This window comes from Denticeps clupeoides, chromosome 2 (assembly GCF_900700375.1).
Source record: "Denticeps clupeoides chromosome 2, fDenClu1.1, whole genome shotgun sequence".
Lineage (NCBI taxonomy): Eukaryota > Metazoa > Chordata > Actinopteri > Clupeiformes > Denticipitidae > Denticeps > Denticeps clupeoides.
This window is the reverse complement of record NC_041708.1, coordinates 13,674,868-13,696,844: the sequence shown is the minus strand read 5'-3', so window position 1 is coordinate 13,696,844 and position 21,977 is coordinate 13,674,868. Positions and strand designations below refer to the sequence as shown.

Here is a 21,977-nt window from a genome sequence, read left to right as displayed (position 1 = left end):
GCATATGATAAATAAAATATACAACAAAACCCACAAATGTAGTAGTCCAGAAAGGTTTAGAACCTAGAATATCAGTAGAAACAGTTGCAGTAAAAGGTGTTATTTAGAAAAATATGGATAGGTATTTTGTTGGTTACTGTGAGAATATTATAGGTCGAACTTTAAAGCAACATCCACATCTTTCTGACAAAACATCATTAAAGCCATTTTTATGTAAACATATATACTCTATTTACACAAAAATATAAAAATGAACCACAACATATACACACAACATATACAAATAAAAAGATACATTCATTAAATTTCATAGTTCCTGAATTTCTGTAAAAGACTGGAAGGAGCCTCAGCTGACCAACGAAAACGAAGATGCCAGTAGTCACCTGAAGGAGGGAAAAGGAAAAAAAACATAAAATTAATAAAAATAAGAATAATAACCTCTTAAATCAGTGTGTGTGGGAGTGTGTAGTTATACACTGTTATGGTCTGTCTGATCATCAGTGGTTGGTTTCCACTGTCTGGATTTGAAGGAAATGACCACTGATGAATGGGCAATGTTCGGCAATCCAGTCTGGGTCTGGTGTGTGTACAAGGTCCTGATTCTTACTGGGTGTCAGGGGGGTTTCTGTGTCATACTCCGGCCCCTCTGGCTCAGCAGGTAGTGGCTCCTCTTCTCCAGGTGTTGGGCATGTCTCTGTCGGAGCCTCCAGCATGGGCTCCTTCTTTGGCCTCACGGCCCAGTGCATCGACTAAAAGTTACATTCAGGGCAATTTCAGACAACTTATGAAATGATGAACAGATTTTTAGAATCAGTTCCTCAATTTTTTGGTTATTCAATAAAGGTAACTAAAAACAAATCACCAAAAACAGACCACACCACTTAAGACTTTTAAATTTTACATTTTGTGGTGGTAGTAGCCTAGTGGGTAACACACTCGCCTATGAACAAGAAGACCCAGGTTCAAATCCCACTTACTACCATTGTGTCCCTGAGCAAGACACTTAGGCCTAAGTTGCTCCAGGGGGACTGTCCCTGTAACTACTCATTGTAAGTCGCTCTGGATAAGGGCGTCTGATAAATGCTGTAAATGTAAATAAACTAGACATACGTACAGTTCTCACAGACCAGTTGAGGGCCTGCCAGTCACGGAACGGTACAGTGATACTGCTCCTTAGCCAAAAATCATAGTTCTTCCTGCTGCTTTCATTGGTCAGAACTTCTTTGGCTTCTTGTAACTTCTGAAAATCTTCCACTGCATGAAACCAAAAGAAAAACAAACTTGCAGGCTCATGCTTTGACAGAAGATATTTTTGTATTTTTATATATATGAAAGAGTTCTCACCTGCTTTTGGATTTTCTGGATGCTTGTCAGGATGACACGCCAGGGCCCTTATTTTATATTCATTAAGGATTTGCTCTGTCTAGAGATGGACAAAGAAAGAAAGATGTGGTGTAAAGAATGATTGTCCATGATGACTAATCTCATCCTTTCTTATTCTAATGCATCATGTAGTCCTGGTCGTCCTGCCTGATTAGGGCCGCCCACCACCGACCACACACACGGAGAAAATCTGTTCATCTTCATTGTCGGTTCTTTCTAGTAGCCATTAGTATATGTCTAACTGTATGTATATCGATCATAACCACGACCCTAATCTGACGGCGTATGCTGAGCAGGTTGCTGTGCTCATAAACTACAACAACAAAAAGTTGTTTCCCCACCGAGGAAAGCTCATCGCAGCCAAGCAGCCCGTAATAGTCCTCCATGTCCTCCGACGTGCAGTTTAAAACGGACTCCATCATGGCCATAGGACGATCCGCACTCAGCAGCATCAGAAGGAGCAGCAGTCTGGAGCGCAGAATGGAGATCAGCGCTCTGCGCATGCGCGCCGCACAGCGACCCCTGACCTGTGCCACGATCGCGGACATTGGATTACTAGACAACGCCCCATTGATACCATACACCAGGGCGTCCGTGGCCAGTCCATCCTATAACCAGTAGACGTGGAAACAGGGGGTTCGCAATAAAAACCCGTTAAATCACTAACATATACATTACTAATAATTTAATATTGTAAATTATGACTCTATAAACGCAAATAATTGTATTGTATATAATAACTTGTGGCATTAACAATTACATTACATGTAATATGTGTTTGAAGCTGTAGTATGTCTATTTACATGGGCAAATAACAGCAGAGAATTAGCTATATATAGCAGTTAACTGCTTATATATAATTGTTTTACTAATTACAGATATATGACATCAATAATAAAGTTAATCTTCATGGAAATAATTATAATGTCAAATATTAAAAATCTGTATACTTATTTACTACATTTTACACCAAATGGAAATAACAAGCCGAACTGACAAGAGCAATTCTTTCATATATACAAATACAGTAATCTTAATGGTCAACATGATGATTGGCTTGTGGTGATTGGTCTTTAGTCCTTTGTGGTTATAAAGTGCGCGAAAAATACTGTTGGTTTGGAGTGTATAAACTCGATGCCCATGCATGGTTCCCCTTGCTTGTTCTATCTAACTCTTGCACCATGTGGTATATTCGCCATGCGGCAGTATTGTTCTAAACACCCTTCAAATTTTAGTACGCTGAAATCCCACAATCCTTCAGCGCGCGCGCCTGCGTCAGCGGAAGTTGAGTGCCCCTCTTTCCTGTCAGCTCCCGGCTGCTTGGTGGACTACTGTTTGCCTGGTTTGGAGGATAGTCGAAAGTAAAGAGATCCTTCGAAATGTCTTACCCAACCGAGGAGGTCGAAGAGGTCTACATTCCTTCATTATTATATAATTTTTTGTCATGGTGATCGTGGCTGCGGGTGGCGCATGAATGGCTTAGCTGTGTGGCGCACGCGGCGGGCAGCTTGTGCGCGTGTGGCTGTTTTTTTGGTTAACCCGCATTGTTATAGTTCTATTGTTCAGATGGTGTGAAAGATCATTACCATTATATATTGGTGCTAGTTAAGAGTAAATGCTACTGTCTCTTATATATGACGTCTGCATACTACTAAGGTAGTAGGATGGTAGTTGTCTAGTTGGTAAAACCCTAATTTATAAACCAGAAGACCACTAAGGCACATGTTCAAACTCATTTGCTACTAGGGATGCACCGATACTGGTATCTGGTATCGCCCTCGATACCACATTTTCTAAAGTACTCGTACTCGTTAACAGTCCCCCGATACCGGGGACCGATACCACGGTCTGAGAAATGTACAAAGAGTTCTAAACGCTTCTAAACCAACACAACCCACGTTGCAGCAAAGTCTTGCAAGACGAGAGAAAATGTCCAGAGACAATCCACGTGCTGTGAAAATAACATAGGCAATTATCGAATATATTGCATTTAGTGACCAGCCACTCTCGCAGGTAGAAAATGTGGGATTCCTGCATCTCCTCCATGTTCTGGAGCCCAGATATGATGTCCCAAGCCGCCGCTACATGACTGACAAGGAGCTGCCTAAACTATATGACTCCATAGGGAAAAAAAACACATCCACAGCCTACTGCACAGCCAAAAGCCTCCTCTGCATTTAGTTTCACCACGGATATTTGGAAAAGCAATGTTAGCCCTGTGTTGCTAATTAGCCTAACCTCCCAGTGTATCGACAAGAGTTTCACGCCGCATCGAGCCATATTACATGCAAAAGTACTCAGTATCGGCGAGTACTGAAATGCAAGTACTCATATTCATTTTCCAAAAAAGTGGTATCGGTGCACCCCTTCTGGTTACTATTGTGTTACTGAGCAACACACTTAACCAGGAGTGTCACCCGCAGGGTGTCTCCCTAAAATTTGTATGTTGCTCTGGATAAGGGTGTTTTTAAATGCTTTAAATGATCTTACATCAACTCTTCCTTTACAGTATGATCCATATTCCTACCACAACGACTACGACCTGCACACCGGTACGGCCTATTCACTACACTGCTGGAAACATTTGATGCACGTTGCTGAGAGCCCACAAAATAGAAATTATCAATATTTATTCTGTATATTAATACAAGTGAGCTTTATTTTTGTTTCAGTTACTTACAGCACACAGTGAATACCAAATAAATTGGTATGTAGTGGAAACACTAACATACTGTCAACATTAACAAAAATAAACATGTACATATTAACATGTAAACATTACATGGCCTGGTCTAGCCAATAGCATTATATCACCTAATTGGGAGGTGGGTATAAAGATAGTAAGGGCCCATCTGATTGGTCAAATTTGGACACACAAATCCTGTTATGTGGAAGCCGGAGGAAAAGGTATTGGCTGTTGGCGCCACCTACTGGCTTCCGTTTAATTAAAAGGCGTTATTCCAAAACCCTCATGATGGAGCCGATTTCTCCTTTCTTGACCTTGCAGTGATGGCTCGTCATAATAGTATATAGTATGCGGTTTCGGACGCAGCATAAATTTCATTTATCGCAACTCTTGCGATACAGATTGCGCATATACTATTATCGCGATAACGATCATTTTTCGATATATCATGCAGCCCTAGTGCTAGTAATTTTGGAAGCAGTAGCTGCCTGAACAGACATATTCTTCCTCACCACCTAGGTGACCCTAAAGCTGATCTGGCATATGAGCGTCAGTATGAGCACCAGCAGACGTATCACGTCATCCCTGAGGTGATCAAAAACTTCCTGCAGTACTTTCACAAGACCATCTCTGACCTCATTGACCAGAAGGTGTATGAGCTGCAGGCCAACCGAGTGTCCAGCGAGAGCATTGAGCAGAAGATCTACGAGATCCAGGATATCTATGAGAACAGGTAACCATGTGAGAAATTAGTTGATGTAGATTAGATTTTATAATGCATAAAAAAGGCAATTGTGTCATGGCCTGACCTGCTTAGACTTGGAGAATAAATTAGAGAATAGCTTTACTTTAGACTGATGTTACTGAAGAATCTCGTCTTCCCTGATGTTTACAGCTGGAACAAGCTGACTGACCGCTTTTTCAAGACGTCACCATGGCCTGAGGCTGAAGCCATTGCCTCGCTTGTTGGTAATGGTGAGTCTGAACTTCTTCTCCAGTTAGGTTGTGTTACTGGCCCTATTCTTTATTCACTTGTTTGTGGTAAACCCCACTCTGAGTGTCTTCACTTTTCCCCCACACAGATGCTGTGTTCCTGATACTGTATAAGGAGCTATACTACAGGCACATCTATGCCAAAGTCAGTGGAGGACCAACGCTCGATCAGAGATTTGAGTCATACTACAATTACTGCAACCTTTTCAACTACATTCTCAGTAAGTTGTGCCAGACTGTACAGTGACCTACATAAAATCCTGCTCTGTTAGAAGTACGGCAACATAGTTAGCATAATCTGATTAATTGACTTGCCCTTGGACCACGTTTTTTTTTTTTTTTTTTAGACATTTGGTTGCAGTGCAGTGAATTGACAGACCCAGATCAGTTTTGTGACTTAGTGAGAGTTAAGGCCTGGTTCACATGGACATAGGCAACAGGTATTTTTGTGGTGTTTGTGGCATCAGGTGAGTGCGGACTGAACCCGGACAGGTTTTCTCCTCATTGGAGCAAATCAAAGATTCCAAATTGGCGTTCAGCACCAGCTTTTCGAACGAGAAGTGAAGTGATTGTTGTTGTTATACACAGCAGCACAGCACGGTGCACACAGTGAAATGTGTCCTCTGCATTTTACCCATCACCCTTAGTGAGCAGTGGGCAGCCATGACAGGTGCCCGGGGAGCAGTGTGTGGGGATGTTGCTTTGCTCAGTGACACCATGGCGGATTGGGATTCAAACAGTCAACCTTCTGATTATGGGGCCACTTCCTCAACTGCTAGGCCACCACTGCCCCATAGATCTTGCATAAGGATCCACAGACGCGGGGAGGCTGGGTTCGAACCGGCAACCTTCAACTCACATGCACAGAGCCTTAGTCCACTGAGCTATACGCTGCTAAATGCTGCTATACGTGTTAAATAAATGCTGCAAGAAAATTTTCTTGCCGTCAATTTCTGCCATTATATATACATTTTTCAGATGCCCTTATCCAGAGCGACATTATCTTGTTGAACGAACGGCAGTGGCCTAGTTGTTTAGGCACTATTACTTCACTTTTTACTTTCAGTCACTACCGGCACTCCTTTTTTTTTATGCCGCTGCCAGAAAATGACCTAGCATTGTCATTATGAAATAGTTGATGCAGAATATTCCATGTCTGCATTGCAATGTATAAACCCCTAGTTGCGTACGTGTGAGCACAGCTGTGGAAGTAGTTAACCAAAGAGGAATTGTGAGTTCTCCTCTGCAGCTGTTGTCATTGTTGACAACATTTTTTTTTTCTTCTTTTGGGTAGCGAAATAGCTGCTAATCAAATTACTTTGTTGGGGCATCTTGTGGGACCAATAAAGGATCATCTTATCTTATGCTTATTTGCTGCTGAATGATTCTTTGAGACTGCATTATTCCTGATCAGAATCAGTCACACCGTACTTGCCATTTAAACATTTTTTGTATGTTTAGCATTGATCCTACCCATTCTGCTTTTATTTAAGATGCAGATGGACCTGCACCCCTGGAGCTTCCTAACCAATGGTTGTGGGACATCATTGATGAGTTTATCTACCAGGTATAGCCTTAAATCATCAGTGTAGAAAGAAATGAAGCCTTATTTAATAGAGAGGACTAAGCTACTTGCCTTTTTCCTTCTCGCCTCAGTTCCAGTCCTTCAGCCAGTATCGCTGCAAGACAGCCAAGAAATCAGATGAGGAGATTGAGTTCCTCAGGAACAACCCTAAGATCTGGAATGTTCACAGTGTGCTGAATGTTCTACACTCCTTGGTGGACAAGAGCAACATCAATCGTCAGCTGGAAGTCTACACCAGCGGAGGTGAGAGTGGGCATAATAATGGCTCCTGGTGGTGGTGCTTATGTGATGTTCAACTTACTGAATCGGTTGTGTATTTGCATTGCAGGCGATCCAGAGAGTGTCGCGGGCGAGTATGGCCGACACTCGCTCTACAAGATGCTGGGCTACTTCAGCCTTGTTGGTCTGCTGCGCCTGCATTCACTCTTGGGAGATTATTACCAGGCCATCAAAGTGTTGGAAAACATTGAGCTCAACAAAAAGGTGATCTTTATGGCTATCAGTGGTCATTGATGTCAACTCTGGGGATATTTTGAAATTGAGTTTGTTTTTTGTTTTTTTTCCCCCTGAGTTCATGTGTTCATTCCATGTTTTGACTAAGGCTGCACAATATGGCCTAAAAATAAGATTTTTAAGATATATCACAATACATAATAGATATGTCTCTGTACGAATACTAAATTCAGCCACATCTTACATAAAATGACACCAACAGAATTCATTTAACCAGCGCAACGATTTTTGCTGGTCACAAAAAGAGGATATGTATGTGGAAAATATTGCATCGCAATTGCTTGGGCTCACAAATCTCTGGATTTGTGCATCTCTTCTGGTACAAAACACTCATGCGCCAGGAGTGGCATGAGTGGTTGTCTGCTTTGAATGGGCAGAGAAGCGCACTTCAAAAGGGAAGTGTGTCTAACAATGGAATTTATACTCTGGTCAGGACATAGTCATTTACTGGAACAAATCTTGCTTACGAATATACTTGATGTATCACCTGCCCCTGCTTAATTAGAATTATATATATGAGTATATATGTGTGTACTAATCTAATAGGCAAATCTAATTTAATGTTTGATGATGTATATTTTCCTGCTATCGTACCTAACTGTGTTATTGTGTTATGTGTTATGGCTTCAGAGTATGTACTCCCGTGTGCCTGAGTGCCAGATCACCACCTACTACTATGTGGGTTTTGCCTATCTCATGATGCGGCGCTACCAAGATGCTATTCGGGTCTTCGCTAACATCCTGCTTTACATCCAGAGAACCAGGAACATGTTCCAGAGATCTACCTACAAATATGAGATGGTAGATCAAACATCAGATAATTTTCAATTGGTGTCTTTCTCCCTCTTTTGTGAATACAGGATTGAAGATATTAAAAATAAACTCTGTAATGGTGATTCAATAGTGATTGATTATGTGATTACTGTATTAGATTTAGTGGAGATTTCCTTAAGATCTTGCACATTTGCATGTTGAAAGTCAAACAGCTTCACAAGGCATTCGTTTTGGGTGTGAGCACAGAGAAGTGTTTCTGCAAATCCTTAAGGTCTTAAATATCATAAATTACTAGTAATCCTTAAATCTAGAGTTTAAAGGTCTTAAAAATACTTCAGACCCAATAAATAAAATAAAACAAGCCTTCACTCTGTCAGTAATCCACCGGTCGCTGCGCACTTTGGTATACAGTTATGCTATATGTTGATGCATCTGTAAAAAGTTTATTATACAACTTCCTGCTGCAGCACCTTTGCTATGAACATGACTGGTTGTCATTTTGATTTCAGTATGTTTTTAGTATACATAATTTTTCATGTAAATTTACTGGCTGAATAATGATACGGTTCTTCTGTTCATTCAACTGTGTGTTACAATTGTGTAATGCCCAGGTAGTGGTGGCAATATTTACAATTAATCCTACACCAATGAGTTTATATATATATAAACATATTGTTTTCATTCATCTTTAAAATGTATTTTGTGTGCGAAGGAGCTGAACTGGAGATGGGTCCGTTACACCGCCATTTTGTTCTCTGCCTTTCTCTGACAGATCAACAAGCAGAATGAACAGATGCATGGCCTCCTGGCCATCGCTCTCACCATGTACCCGATGCGCATTGACGAGAGCATCCACACACAGTTACGCGAGAAGTACAGTGACAAGATGCTGCGCATGCAGAAGGGGTAGGGTACCTTTTGATTTTTAAATTGTATGCAAGGAGTTGCAGATATCAGCACACCATCCATGGGTCTTAGTCAGTCTCAAGTTGCACTTGGTTTGTTTTTAGCTGTGTGATTTTAAGGATTCTCTGCTTTACTTCATCTCTTTAGGGACCTGCAGGTCTTTGAAGAGCTCTTTAGCTTTGCCTGCCCCAAGTTCCTCTCTCCAGTGGTGCCCAACTATGACAACGTCCATCCCAACTACCACAAAGAACCCTTTCAGCAACAGTTGAAGGTTTTTGCTGAGGAGGTGCAGCAGCAAGCACAGCTTTCTACCATTCGGAGGTATATTTCAGATACCTTGTGTTTTTTTTTGTTTTGTTATATATATATACACACACACACACACACACACACACACACACACACACACACACACACACCAAATTGGTACAATAATTTTATAAATGTGCCAAATAGGCTTAATCTTAGTGTTTTCTAGCAAATCCCAAACGTGCTGTGGACGTTGGACATTCATACCACCCTTATGAAATCTGTTTCTTACTGTTTGAGCAGACACATGCACATTTGTAGCCTGCTCAAGGTAATTTTTCAGGGCTCTGGTAGTGCATCTCCTGTTCCTCCTTACACATAAGCGGAGGTAGCGGTCCTGCTGCTGGGTTGTTGCCCTACGCTTCTCCTGATGTACTGGCCTGTTTCCTGGTAGCGCCTTCATGCTCTGGACACTACACTAATTGACACAGCAAACTTTTTTCCACAGCTCGCATTGATGTGCCATTCACTTGAGTCACTTGTGTGGCTTGTAGACTCTGTCTCATGCAATCACTAGAGTGAAAGCACCATCAGCATTAAAAGGGACAAAAACATCAGCCAGAGAGAAACTGAGAAGTGGTCTGTGGTCACCACCTGCAGATCCACTTCTTTATTGATATCTCGCTAATTGCTTATAATTTCCACCTGTTGTCTATTCCATTTGCACAACAGCATGTGAAATTGATGGTTGCTTCCTAAGTGGACAGTTTGACTTCACAGAAGTGTGATTGACTTGGAGTTACATTGTTAGACCAGTGAATTTTTTTTTAGGTTTTTGTTAAGTGTGTATATCCAGATAAGCCAACAGATAATCATTCAAGTTAAACAAAAAATGTATGAACATCTATTGGAGTGATCAGAGTAAAGTATGTTGGCTCTCATTTGTGAGATGTAAAGAATGTTTGAATCTCTGTGGCATTAGCAGATGCCAATGTTATTATTCCTAAAGTGGTCATTAATGATGTACGAATGGTTGGGAGTGGCATTTGGTGCTACATGGACTTCAGGGCTAGTTGTTTTTGCTGATTTCTGCCATAGCTGGTGAGACTAAAGCCTACCTGCTTCAGCACTGTGTTCATACATGCCTGTTCATTAAATCTAAGCAAATGCAGTATCTTCTAATCCACTGTGAGGTGTGGAGCTCCACAGTAGGCAGAAACCTGAGCCCTATGTCCCTATGTGATGGACAATAATGCTCACCAATCAGACGTGTCCCAAGTTAAAGCCATGCCCACTTAAACGCAAACAAGTACACTCACTCTACTTATAGGACAGTATAGTGCAGTTCAAATTTCAATGTACGGTTATGCTACAGTTTTTAATACAATAACAATCGTGGCCAAAAAAGTTAAGAATAATACAAATACTGGTTTTAACAAAGTGAACTGCTTCTGTTATTATGGCAATTTGCATATACTCCAGAATGTTATGAAGAGTGATCAAATGAATTGCAAAATCCCCTTTTGCCATGAAAATGAACTTAATCCCCTAAAAACATTTCCACTGCATTTCAGCCCTGCTACAAAAGGAGATCATTGCTGAGATCATTTGAGCCATTCTCTTTTTTTTTTAACACAAGTACGAGTGTCGACAGAAGATCATTCTGTCATGCTGATTGAGTTAGAATAGCAGACTGGATTCTTTAAAAGAAGAGTGATGCTTGAAAATCATTGTTTTTCCTCTGTTAACCATGTTTACCTGCAAGGAAACACACACAGTCATCATTATGTTGCAAAAAAGGCAAGGGTATTGCTGCTACTAAGATTGTACCTAAAAGGAGAGAGGTTCTACTGTTGTGAAGAAGGCTTCAGGATGCCTAGGAAAGTCCAGTGGTGCCACCAGTGAGGCAAAGAGGTGGTCTGGTGTCAAGAAGGGCAGTAAAGAAAACACTTCTCTCCAAGAACAATTTGAAGGACAGACTGGAAAAATAATTGTGACAAAAAGGTTCAATCATACAAATTGTAATTATACTTCAGGACACCACAGAAACAACCGACATAAAAGATCTAAACACACTGAACCAGCAAATTTTGTGAAAACCAGTATTTCAGTCATTCTCAACTTTTGGCTATGATGGTAGTGCAGACATAAAATCATTCAGCCCTATCCCTAGAATATTCTTTGAAAGTCTCCCAAATTATGCTATTGGACATGTCTGGGGTAGAGTTTATCTTCAAAATAGGTTTATATGAATAAGTCTGTTGCCTTTTGACTAATTTTGTTAAATTATTATCTGTAAATAAAAGTGAATCAAGATGGCAAGTTTGTATTACACTGTTAGGCAGTTAGGGACAATGATGTTAGGGACAATGATAGTATTATAATAATAATAATAATAATAATTAGAAACCAAAATTCCAGAGGAAATTTTGATTGGCCTGTCCTAGCGTTGGTCACAGGAGTGGCTGTAAGAGCAGGTTTTAAGTAGACAAGGGAACAGGTGGTCACATGAAAATTGATGACGTTTTGAACATTTAGGAAAATAGCATATTAGCATGCTAATGCTAGCATTCTAATGTCAAAAATGCTAACAGAGCATGGCCAAAATGAGTCATGTATCATTTGGTGATGTTTGTAGCATGTTGTAAAATTAGCATGTTAATGTTGGCATACTAACATCAGAAAAGGTAAGTGGGGATGGCCAAGATACTTCACATTAAATTTGGTGACGTTTGGAGAATTTTGATAAATGTGCATGTTAGCATGCTAACGTAAAATGCTAACAGGGCGTGGCCAAGATGTCACATTAAATTTGGTGTCTTGGGGAACGTTGAAAGATTAGCATGCTAACATCATAAATGCTAACAGGGTGTGGCCAATCCTTCACACCAACACCCTCTCCTCTTGTCCCAAGCAGGAGTCATTTTGAACCCTCTTCCCTATTACAGCCCACCAATCATGACAGGAAGGGGAGGAGTCCAATCATGATGAGAAAGAGATGAGGAGCCACTCTGCAACATTACAGAGAGAGAGAGAGAGACAGAAAGAGAAAGAGAGACACACACAAACAGAACATACCACGGGACGTCACAGTGGCAGCTTTGAATATAATTATTTTTTTTTTCTCTCGCAGTTTTCTTGTTTTTGGTGCTTTGTTGGCAGCACCAACTCGTTTGATATGTTGGATCATAGGTCTCAGCGAGGCCTTTGCCCTCGCCTCGACTCCCTGGTCGCTAGTTTTAACGGGTATCCTCAGACACATTCCCAGCACAATAGTAAATGCTCTGTCCTACTAATACGATACTGACACAGGCCACCTGTGACAAAAAATTCCCCTATGAATAATCTGGAATGTGGCGGTCATATCAATTAAGCAAAATATCTTGTTCACAGTGAACTTCACTGTTTGCTGTTTAGCTGCAGTGGGCTTTTATGAGATTTTCTTTGCATCTCCAGTTTCCTGAAACTCTATACAACCATGCCGGTGGCTAAGCTGTCTGGCTTCCTGGACATGTCTGAGCAGGAGTTCAGAATCCAGCTGCTCGTTTTCAAACACAAGATGAAGAACCTGGTCTGGACCAGCGGCATCTCTGCCCTGGATGGAGAGTTTCAGTCCGCATCTGAGGTTGACTTCTACATTGACAAGGTATTTGTACATACAGACATATTGCAGTTGTCTTATTTTATGGGTATTCCGCAGTAGTTTTTTGACATCTGTAGGTAACAGGCAGTAACATTTTCCTTTATTGTAGGACATGATTCACATTGCTGACACCAAGGTGGCTCGACGCTATGGAGATTTTTTCATCAGACAAATCCATAAGTTTGAGGAGGTGAGCTGAAATTTGTCAGTCTGAGCAGCTTTCACAAAGACCGTTCTTAATTCTGACTGCTGCAACTATTTGAAGACATTTCATAAGTTTTGCTGTGGTCTTCCCTCTTATTTTTGTAGCTGAACCGGACCCTTAAGAAGATGTCCATCAGTGGCACCTCTGGCTCCTCCGGCTCTAGCAGCAATGCGAGGGCCACATGATCCTGATGTCCATTTAGAAGCGGAAGACAGCCAATCTGCAGAAACACTGGATGGTAGCCCAGTGTAGTTTCAGTGTAGGTTTTTATTATTAATTGGAAACAAAAATAAAGTAGTTGAAAACCACTATGTTGACAATGTAGTGATTTATTTATTTCAAATCACATCAGCACAAACATTTGGGGAAAAAAAACAACAAATTAAATTGAAATATGGTACATTTGGAACTATGAAATATTAATATTATAATGGGGGTTTTCCTCCAAGCATCTTGAATGTTTTGCTCCATTGCACTGGATGGTGATGTTCAAGCTGACTGATTTCTTCCAAAGTACCAGTTGATGATTCAGCATAGAAATGTATTAAAGAGACCAGAAAATTAAAAGGGGATAAAGCATTTTGTGTTTACCAGCATTACATCTGTGGAAGGCCAAATTTCATCTGTTCATGCTTCACTATATAGTTAATGTGTTTGATTAATGCAGGGAGGAGGATTATTATCTTAATAGGGGTAGATTTAATTGAAATTTGATCTCATTTTTCCACACATATGGAGTTACACACTTGAAAACTGGTAAAGTTGACTGGTCCTAGACTTTGGTACCTGACTTCAAAAGTTAATTTCCAGTCTTTGTCTGATCTGCCTAGGGATGAGGGATGCCAGTTAGTGGCGGTGTGGGTCCAGACATTACCATTTCTCTTTTTTTTTTTTCTTTTTTCTTCTCTAGTCTGAATTGTTGCGGTTTGTGACACTCATTTTAATCAACATAAACCCACAGACCAAACAGATGATTGAATTCAATTCGAAGCAGGGGACCATTGCATATTTTCTTTAATGAGTCACAGATCATTCTACACAACTGCTGATCTGCTGACAGCAGACATCAAATGACACAAATCGTACAACAATCGTAAAACCAAAATTGAAAAATAAACCAATCACATTGAACTCCATTAATGAAACCAAAAACATATTCACTTACTCAACACACTCCATTCTTTTGGTAAGTCAGCTTTTTTTTTTTTTTTTTTAAATCCTCCAAGCATTAAAAACTGACACATATATATTTTTTTTTAATGGCAGTTCTAAGGCAGTGATCATGTAGGGCTTGTGCCTATAATTCAAGTTTTATTCCTTTTATGAGCAGTCCCAAGTCCCATAATCCCTTTCTGCCTGATTATCCCTACTGCCTGAAGACACTTGGACTTGCTAATAGAAAATGGAGAGTTCAAAAACAGTGATGGTCTTCTTTTTTTTTTTTTTTTTTTTTGGTCCATTTCAAGGTGAAAGTGGTTCTTGAGAACATTATGGTTTTCTACACGTTTTTTCTTTTTTGTGCTCCGGACTCGGGAGAAGCCAAAGGTCATTATTTTCCATGTTCATCTTGTGAGAACTGGAGCTCGTGTCCCAGCATTGGCCAGCTGCTGGTCTGAGGAACTGCACAACTTTTGTCTGGGTGCAGGTGGAGGGTGTGCAGCCACTGAGCTAGTGAAAAGTCACTCCACTTTAATTTCCAACATTGTCCCAGGACAACACACCCCATATGTTTTTGTGCCTCCTCCCACCCATCCAATGACTGACCCCAGTGACTCCAGCACTGCTCCTTAAGGGAGGGTGAGGATTGTGAAAGGTTGGAGGTCACTGTTCTCCTCAGACCAGCGAGGCCTCGGCTAGTCATAACTCCGTGATCTCCAGTGGGCTCTCCAACAGTGTGTCGCTGCCTTTGTTGCGGTGCAGTGGTGTGGACTTGGCTGACTCGGTGCGTGCTATCCGCTCTGCGTACAGGCCTGGGTCGGAGTGCAGCGCCTCCAGCGAGCGTCCAAGTGCCCGCTGGTCGTCCTCTGGCAGGCTGTTCAGGTCTGAGTTTAGGAGGGTTCCAGTGCTGCCATGCACCACATGGACTCCATCCGGACCACGCAGCTCCACCGGAAGCTTGTGTTTGAATCGCAGCGTCCCTCGGCCCCCGATGCCCACGCGGTCTTCAGTGTCGTCATCCAGGTCACTCTGGATCAGCTGAGAGGTTGGAAGAGAACAAGATTTTTGGTACGTTAATGGATCAGTACAGTAGATTTTGCTTGTTGGGAGAGCAGCCTGGAAAAGGTCAGCAGAGGAAGTGAAGAGGTGTGTAAAAAACACAACATCCCCTACAGCAATGGAGGAAACAGTACATTAAAGTGCAAGGTCATTCAGAGAAGCAGGGAGGCAGAAGACAGCGAGGGGGGAAGGGCAGCACAGGCGTCTTGTCTCCCACCTCTGTGACGGAGGACTGGTCACCCTGGCTGGTGGACTTAGTGACCAGCCGTGCAGCAAACAACTTTTTCAGCCTCAGGTAGTCGTCCAGAACCACTTTGAGCAAGGAGCCCTGATGGGACATGGGTGTTTATCCAATAGGGTCAAAAGGAACTTTATTATGATCACTGAAACATCACAGAACAGGCCAAAATTTTGGACACACCTTCTCATTCAATGTGTGTTCTTTATTTTCATGACCATTTACATTGGTAGATTTCCACTGAAGGAAACAAAACTATGAATGAACTCATGAGGAGTTATGTACTTAACAAAAAAAAGGTGAAATAACTGAACATGTTTTACATTCTAGTTTCTTCAAAATAGCCACCCTTTGCTCTGATTACTGCTTTGCACACTCTTGGCATTCTCTCGATGAGCTTCAAGAGGTAGTCACCTGAAATGGTTTTCCATTTTTTTGTTAAGAACATAACACACGTGTTCATTCATAGTTTTGATGCCTTCAGTGAGAATCTACCAATGTAAATGGTCATGAAAATAAAGAAAACACATTGAATGAGAGGGTGTGTCCAACCTTTTGGCCTGTATAGGTCAACCCATAAACATTTTACTCTTGAGTGTCTCTAAACCCAGTGGGCTACCTGCTGCGATTTGAAAAGGAGAATTCCATCACAATTGATTAGACCTTGTTATAATGTTTTCTCTACATATATGTAGCACCATATGGTCAGTGCCCTGCTGACCTTTATGGGTCCTTCCCTCATGATCTGGCCCAGCTTGGTGATGTTGTCATACTCCTGAATTGCTGCTCTCAGGTAACGGTCATCCTCTGTCTTTGCTGCCTGCGGCTCTCGCCCAAATGTGCCCTGCAGATCAAGGACCAGAAACATTGTATAAACACTGCATTTATGGACTTGCAGGTTTGTATCATTTCAGATTTTTTTTTTTAACGCATGTATAAAACAACAATGCAATGTTTGTTCAGACCAACCAATTAATCCCAAATTGTTGGCCATCGTGGCTAATACGCTATAGCTAGTATTTCATCAGCATAATTTTTGCATCCTGAAAATAAGTCACTGATTCGTGTGGTTTGGTAAATCCCAACCATGATGAAATGTGTATTTTGTAGAAATGCTCCTTTACGTGTGTTCTGGCTGGGCTGTTCCACAGGTCTGTGAAGTCACTCAGGTCCTCTGGCAGGTCATCCTCATGTTCTGCCTGAGCTGCCAGTTCCAGATTTCTGCAGAACGGGTCCAGCCACACCGGGTTTGCTCTGTGTGACACAGCAGAAATGGGTAGAACTGTTCTGTCTGCTTGTTTTTATATGAATGATTATATTGATTTTTAACCTGCTCTTATGTTTAGCTTCACTTTCTGTATGATCTGCTCTGAACATTTTTAATGCTTTTTTTGTGATTTTCAACAAACAAATAACAGCTGTTGACCAATATCCACCCACCACCCTCAGACCCACCCATCAAACAGCAAGAAGAGAAATAAATAAATAAATAAATAGAAAAAAAAAATTTGTGCCTTATGGTCCATAGAAAGCACAGTCTGGTGTGTGAATAGTAAGTGTGTTTGCCTGCTCTCACCCTTCAAAGGAGTACTTGTTAGTGTTGGGCATATCCAGGATGTCCATCAGGCCCTGATTCCCTGAAGACAAAGACACAAACACAGTTAATGCGATGCTCACATGGACACTGAAGCCCAATGTATGTGTACTGAACACACCTGTGGAACCGGCTACAATGGCCTTCAGCTTCCTCTTGTGCCTGGAGGAAAGGACACACAGGGCAATGAAAGGAGCAGAGAGAGAAAGAGTCCAGATTTCAGAAGAGGATTTCTAAACAGAAGAACAGACTACAACAGAATTTTTTGAATTCTAAACATCTAAAAGTGAATGATACTGTTGATTAAGCAACCCAGAGACATACTTTTTCTGCCCATCCATTTGTTTAGAACAGTGAATAAAAAGGTAACTCTTACACTGTGCGGTAGTACCAGTTCATAAAGATAAACAGCATAGCCGCCAGAAAGAGCAGAACAGCCAGGATTATAATAGCCATCTGAAAAGAGAAACACAGAAAACTGAATGTGTGTTTTTGTGTGTGTGTGTGTGTGTGTGTGTGTGTGTGTGTGTGTGTATATATATATATATATATATAGAGAGAGAGAGAGAGAGAGATTCCATTTGTTTTTATTTGCATTTTATAAAATGCTATATTAATATGTTATATTAATATGTTATTAATATGTTATTTTATAATGCGTTGTAAAGGGAGTCAGGTCTGCAAACTCAGGTCTGCAAAGATGCAACACCAAAATTGTTTGTACAGTATAATGCAGTGTTAATATTTTAATGTTACAGATGACCGGATCATCATTATTTTTATTTTATTATTATTAATCTCAATATCACAATTTCCTCTAAAATCATTGTATGAATGCTAAATTCAGCCATAGATGTACAGATCTACATTTGTTAACTGGTCGGCCACTAAAATACACACAGACTAGCACACATGGTACAATATCTTGTAGCTTCTTTTTTGGAAGTTAATTCTTCAGCAGCACCAGTTTTGTGAAGCAAGGTCCACTTATATAGACTGGTATTGTCATGAACGATATGATATGGCCCACCTCTATTCTCAGCAGTAAGTACCTGTAGAGTGGTCAGATCGTCCGGTGCTCTTCCACTCACAGCTGGTTGGACGTCCAGGACGTTGTAATTTCGGAAGAGATTCCTCAGCTGCTCTTTGTTCTCATCAATCATCTGAATCACCCTGTCAGCCAATCACAAAGCAAATACACATGAAGGGGTGGAGCTCACAGAGGACTGTACAACCAGCAGTTTGTAGGCAGTTTGTCATCAAACCTTTCAACATCGAGGATGCGATTTGTCTGCTTGTTGACCACGTGGATGAGGACGTCTGTCTGGGCGAAGTTAACCCGGCCTTTCTTATCTACATGGAACTGAAGAGAACATTCATTGTACAATAAGTATATAAATCAGATTTGGTACCCCTTTCCGTGGGTCACACAAACACACCTGCACATCATCTGTGTTGACAATGGCACCAGTCATGTTGGACAGGAGGCTGATAAACTCCTCTTGAAAGAGGCGCACACGCTCCGGGATCTCGTTCACAACAATCTTCACCCGCTGGTCATCCCGCAGTATGTAGATCCCCACATTGGCGATGTCACTGTGCCCAGCCAGATCTCGCGCCAAAATCTCCACCACAAAGTAGCCAGGGTCGTAGGCCGTGAAGAGGTCAAATGTGCGGATGATCCCATCTGTCTCACCTAGAGGTCAATGTGGTTCCAGGACCATGTGATTTTTATTTATTTTTTGGTTGCCTAGAACATATTTTGCTGTGCTCCTGAGCACTGCCAAGGTGGAACAGTCAGTTGCATTTAGCATATTTTTGCATAAAATGAGCATACAATAGAACGTAGTTTTAAGTATTGACTCAGAGTTTTGAGCAAGGTTACATTAGGTTCTCACCAATGATGAAGACGCTGCCAAGGTCTTCTGAGGTGTTGGACTGAAGTTTGATGTATGTGATGGACAGGATGTGGTACAGGACCAGGCTGTTGTTCCCCACATCGTTATCAATGGCCTGCACACGGATCAGTTCAGAACCAACCTTAGCATCAGCAGCCACGCCTGAGAGACACAAATGGACCCAAATTATTTATTTAAAGTGTTGCACACACATACACAAACACACATACCTGCAGTGTACTCCAGTTTTGTGAAACGAGGTGGCTGATCATTAATATCTTCCATAAAGATGCGCACTTCCTGTAGCGTGGGGTCGCGGCTAGGGTCAAGAGCACGTGCCAAGTTTGACCTTTGACCTCTGGGTGGCGTCCAGTTGCGGTTGCTGGAGGCCTTGATGATGATGGAGTATTCTGGGATCTCCTCCCGGTCCAGATCCTTCTTCACATGAAGCATGCCGGCTGTGCTCAGGCCAAAGTTACCATCAATGTCCCCTCCTATGGAACAATTGGAAAGTGCAGTTTGAAAAACATTCAGTCTGATATCAAATTTAATCTAGAACTATTAAATATCTTGAGCATCTGCACAGAAGCATTTCCTAATCAGACTGCATTTCATTGAAATCATGGGCCTATTTGAACTGGTCCCATGCCTGAATTTACATAAATAAATAAAACAAAAAATGTGACATTTGAAATAGTGTCCATGTCAATCATCAGAATCGGTTCTAAACTCTTTATTACAACATCATTAAAGATTGTGTTCAGTGTGACAAATAATAAAAAAAAAAGTAGTTTGTTTTTAGTTTTAAAGATTCCATTCTATGTAAGTGCTTCTTTATGTAAATCCTGATGATGCCTTAACTTACTCTAGCAAACAAGGTCCACGCTTAGCATGCAGCGCTAGGCTTAATGTCAAAGTTAAAAGTGAAGTTATTGTTTTTGTGATATGCAGCACACAACGAAATGTGGTCTCTACTTTAACCCATCACCTTTAGTGAGCAGTGGGCAGCCATGAAAGGTGCCCGAGGAGCAGTGTGTGGGGATGGTACCTTGCTCAAATGGCATCTCTGTGGTTACAAGTCTGCTCCCACCACTGCTCCCTATCAAAGGACTGTGCAATTCTACCATGGACCAATTCATTCATTCTGAGAATTCCTCAAGGATAGATAAATATATCTTAATAAAAAAATCACTATAGCACATACAAAATGCAGAGCTACATTACATTTTAGACCTTTAGAACCATTTTAAAACTTTCAAGATCTACATATGTGTGTTCAGATGTGTTCATGTGTGTACTGACCTGCTATGAAGTAGTAGACCACAGCATTTGAGCCCTCATCTGCATCAACGGCCCCGGTCACGTTCCCTACCACTGTCCCAGGAGAAGAGTGTTCTGGAACAGACAGAACCTGGTAGGGCAAGCTGCCCCTCTGAGAAACACACACACAAACAAACATGAACAGACATTCACAGGACAGACACAGCCTCAAATATACAGAAAATGTACACAAATATGAACTGAACTGTAACAAAAAATTGGTAGCTGCCCATGAGTTCCTGCTCAGCACTCACCGGGGGTTTGAGGAAGATTGGTTCATTGTCATCAATGTCTGAGAGTGCCACCTGCAGCGGCTGCGTGGTCTCATATGGGACGGGCTGCCCAAGGTCATAGGCCACAATAATCAGCTGCAGTACATACACATACCAGCAAACACTTAAATATAATAAAAAACACATTTTAGAAAAAAAAGTGAGATTTTACCACAATCCACTGACAACCTCCATATAGTGGTCTGAATCTAAATTCTAATAAATGATTTATGAGTGTTCGTTGACTTGGCCTGCACAGTCACCAAATTAATAATTAAGCCTTTGTAATGTTTTTCGGTGGAGTCAGACAACTCATGTGCACTAATATGTGTTTGTGTGTGCACTTACACTGTAGAGTGCTTGTTTCTCACGATCCAGCTTCACTGCAGTGGTGATAACACCAGTCAGCGAGTCTATGCGGAAGTTCTCCCAGTCCCGGTTCCCAGCCCCTGTCTGCAGGAAGGCATAGCGCACCTCTCCGTTCACCCCCTCATCCTCGTCCGTCGCAAACACTTCATAAACCGCCAGGCCCGGGGGCTGTTCCTGCACAAAACATACACCTTTCAGCAAAGACGGAATGAAGCAGCGACCTTTGGGCGACCACTGCATCTGCGATCTTAAAACCTCAGTCTGTTTTTCACATTCACAGCATTGATCATACACAGAGTGACTTACAATGAGTAGTTACAGGGACAGTCCCCCTGGAGACACCCCTGGGTTAAGTGTCTTGCTCAAGGACACAATGGTAGAAAGTGGGGACGGAGAGAGACCCTGAATGAATGGGTTTGGGAGTGGGTTTGTCACATCCACATTTCCTTGTTTTCTACCTTTCTATCAGTTGCTCCACCTGTGTGTTGCTCCACCAGTGGTTTGCACCAGCATTTCAGATTTGTTTGCTCTTTATTGTGAAATTATGGCTAAAGGTCCTACTTTCTATTTTATTTGTCAATAAAGACTTCTTCCTGCAGTTCTGCTGAAAACCAGTCTGTTATCTGTATCTGACTTTTTGCAAGTTAGCAATTAGTTGTAGGAAAATTGCAATTACTGCTGCAGCTTTGCATTGTTTTTGCATTGCATTGTTTGCAGGGTATGAAGGGAATACATAACAAATAACAGCTGACCCACTGAAGAGACTCACATGCAAACCCACACAAAGACACAAACCTCTAAGATATGCATTATGGTGCCATTGGCAGGTCGCTCAAACACTGGCCTGTTGTCATTGACATCAATGACTTTGATTTGCAGACTGGCTGTACCCACAAGGGGTGGCCGGCCATGATCTTTGGCCATGACGGTCAGATTGAAACGCTCAAAGGATTGCAGCAGGCGTAGAGAGTGCACCACACCGGTGCCTGGGTTCATAGAGAAGGCATCTGAGAGAGAGAAAAAGAGTGAAAAATGAGAAAAGAGAAAAATGTGACCTATGACCTCCTGTGACTTATGTATTAAATTCTCAATTTATAAGGTGTAATTTGTCTTAGGTGTTTTGTATATGTAT

At 41.5% G+C, this 21,977-nt stretch overlaps 3 protein-coding genes across 11 annotated transcripts in view; 1 reads left to right on the top strand and 2 right to left on the bottom strand.

Annotated features, from left to right (window-relative positions):
- Positions 1 to 97: 97 nt before the first annotated feature.
- Positions 98 to 1,868, bottom strand: dnajc12 (DnaJ (Hsp40) homolog, subfamily C, member 12). 2 transcript variants are annotated; one of them, XM_028963150.1, is made up of 5 exons: positions 1,725 to 1,868; positions 1,345 to 1,423; positions 1,115 to 1,254; positions 608 to 749; positions 98 to 383 (listed from the first exon to the last, which is right to left on the bottom strand). In XM_028963150.1, exons 1-5 carry the CDS (start codon positions 1,833 to 1,835, stop codon positions 301 to 303), a joined length of 555 nt encoding a protein of 184 aa, XP_028818983.1. In that variant the 5' UTR covers positions 1,836 to 1,868; the 3' UTR covers positions 98 to 300. The 2 variants fall into 2 exon arrangements, with proteins under 2 accessions (XP_028818983.1, XP_028818980.1); XM_028963147.1 differs by lacking the exon at positions 98 to 383 and having other exon boundaries at positions 409 to 749.
- Positions 1,869 to 2,660: 792 nt separating this feature from the next.
- On the top strand, positions 2,661 to 13,245 carry eif3s6ip (eukaryotic translation initiation factor 3, subunit 6 interacting protein). 2 transcript variants are annotated; one of them, XM_028969203.1, is made up of 14 exons: positions 2,661 to 2,792; positions 3,893 to 3,935; positions 4,589 to 4,802; positions 4,965 to 5,044; positions 5,152 to 5,283; positions 6,556 to 6,629; positions 6,719 to 6,890; positions 6,976 to 7,130; positions 7,791 to 7,961; positions 8,707 to 8,840; positions 8,988 to 9,161; positions 12,546 to 12,735; positions 12,842 to 12,922; positions 13,042 to 13,245. In XM_028969203.1, exons 1-14 carry the CDS (start codon positions 2,763 to 2,765, stop codon positions 13,120 to 13,122), a joined length of 1,731 nt encoding a protein of 576 aa, XP_028825036.1. In that variant the 5' UTR covers positions 2,661 to 2,762; the 3' UTR covers positions 13,123 to 13,245. The 2 variants fall into 2 exon arrangements, with proteins under 2 accessions (XP_028825036.1, XP_028825041.1); XM_028969208.1 differs by lacking the exons at positions 2,661 to 2,792; positions 3,893 to 3,935; positions 4,965 to 5,044 and having other exon boundaries at positions 4,724 to 4,802.
- Positions 13,246 to 14,124: 879 nt separating this feature from the next.
- The window catches only part of cdh23 (cadherin-related 23), a 213,103-nt gene continuing 205,250 nt past the window's right edge, over positions 14,125 to 21,977 (bottom strand). For 5 of the 7 annotated variants that reach the window (XM_028969157.1, XM_028969156.1, XM_028969158.1 and 2 more), the window contains 16 exons: positions 21,641 to 21,852; positions 20,825 to 21,019; positions 20,459 to 20,572; positions 20,187 to 20,316; positions 19,115 to 19,378; positions 18,885 to 19,046; positions 18,426 to 18,682; positions 18,252 to 18,349; positions 18,039 to 18,159; positions 17,363 to 17,442; positions 17,108 to 17,148; positions 16,969 to 17,029; positions 16,517 to 16,646; positions 16,114 to 16,236; positions 15,372 to 15,482; positions 14,125 to 15,133 (listed from right to left, as the gene is read on the bottom strand). In XM_028969157.1, coding sequence (XP_028824990.1) covers positions 14,795 to 15,133; positions 15,372 to 15,482; positions 16,114 to 16,236; positions 16,517 to 16,646; positions 16,969 to 17,029; positions 17,108 to 17,148; positions 17,363 to 17,442; positions 18,039 to 18,159; positions 18,252 to 18,349; positions 18,426 to 18,682; positions 18,885 to 19,046; positions 19,115 to 19,378; positions 20,187 to 20,316; positions 20,459 to 20,572; positions 20,825 to 21,019; positions 21,641 to 21,852 — 2,438 coding nt within the window. In that variant the 3' untranslated portion in view covers positions 14,125 to 14,794. Of the gene's footprint in view, positions 15,134 to 15,371; positions 15,483 to 16,113; positions 16,237 to 16,516; positions 16,647 to 16,968; positions 17,030 to 17,107; positions 17,149 to 17,362; positions 17,443 to 18,038; positions 18,160 to 18,251; positions 18,350 to 18,425; positions 18,683 to 18,884; positions 19,047 to 19,114; positions 19,379 to 20,186; positions 20,317 to 20,458; positions 20,601 to 20,824; positions 21,020 to 21,640; positions 21,853 to 21,977 lie in introns of those variants that run through there. The other 2 variants (XM_028969163.1, XR_003748543.1) reach the window with 2 other exon arrangements.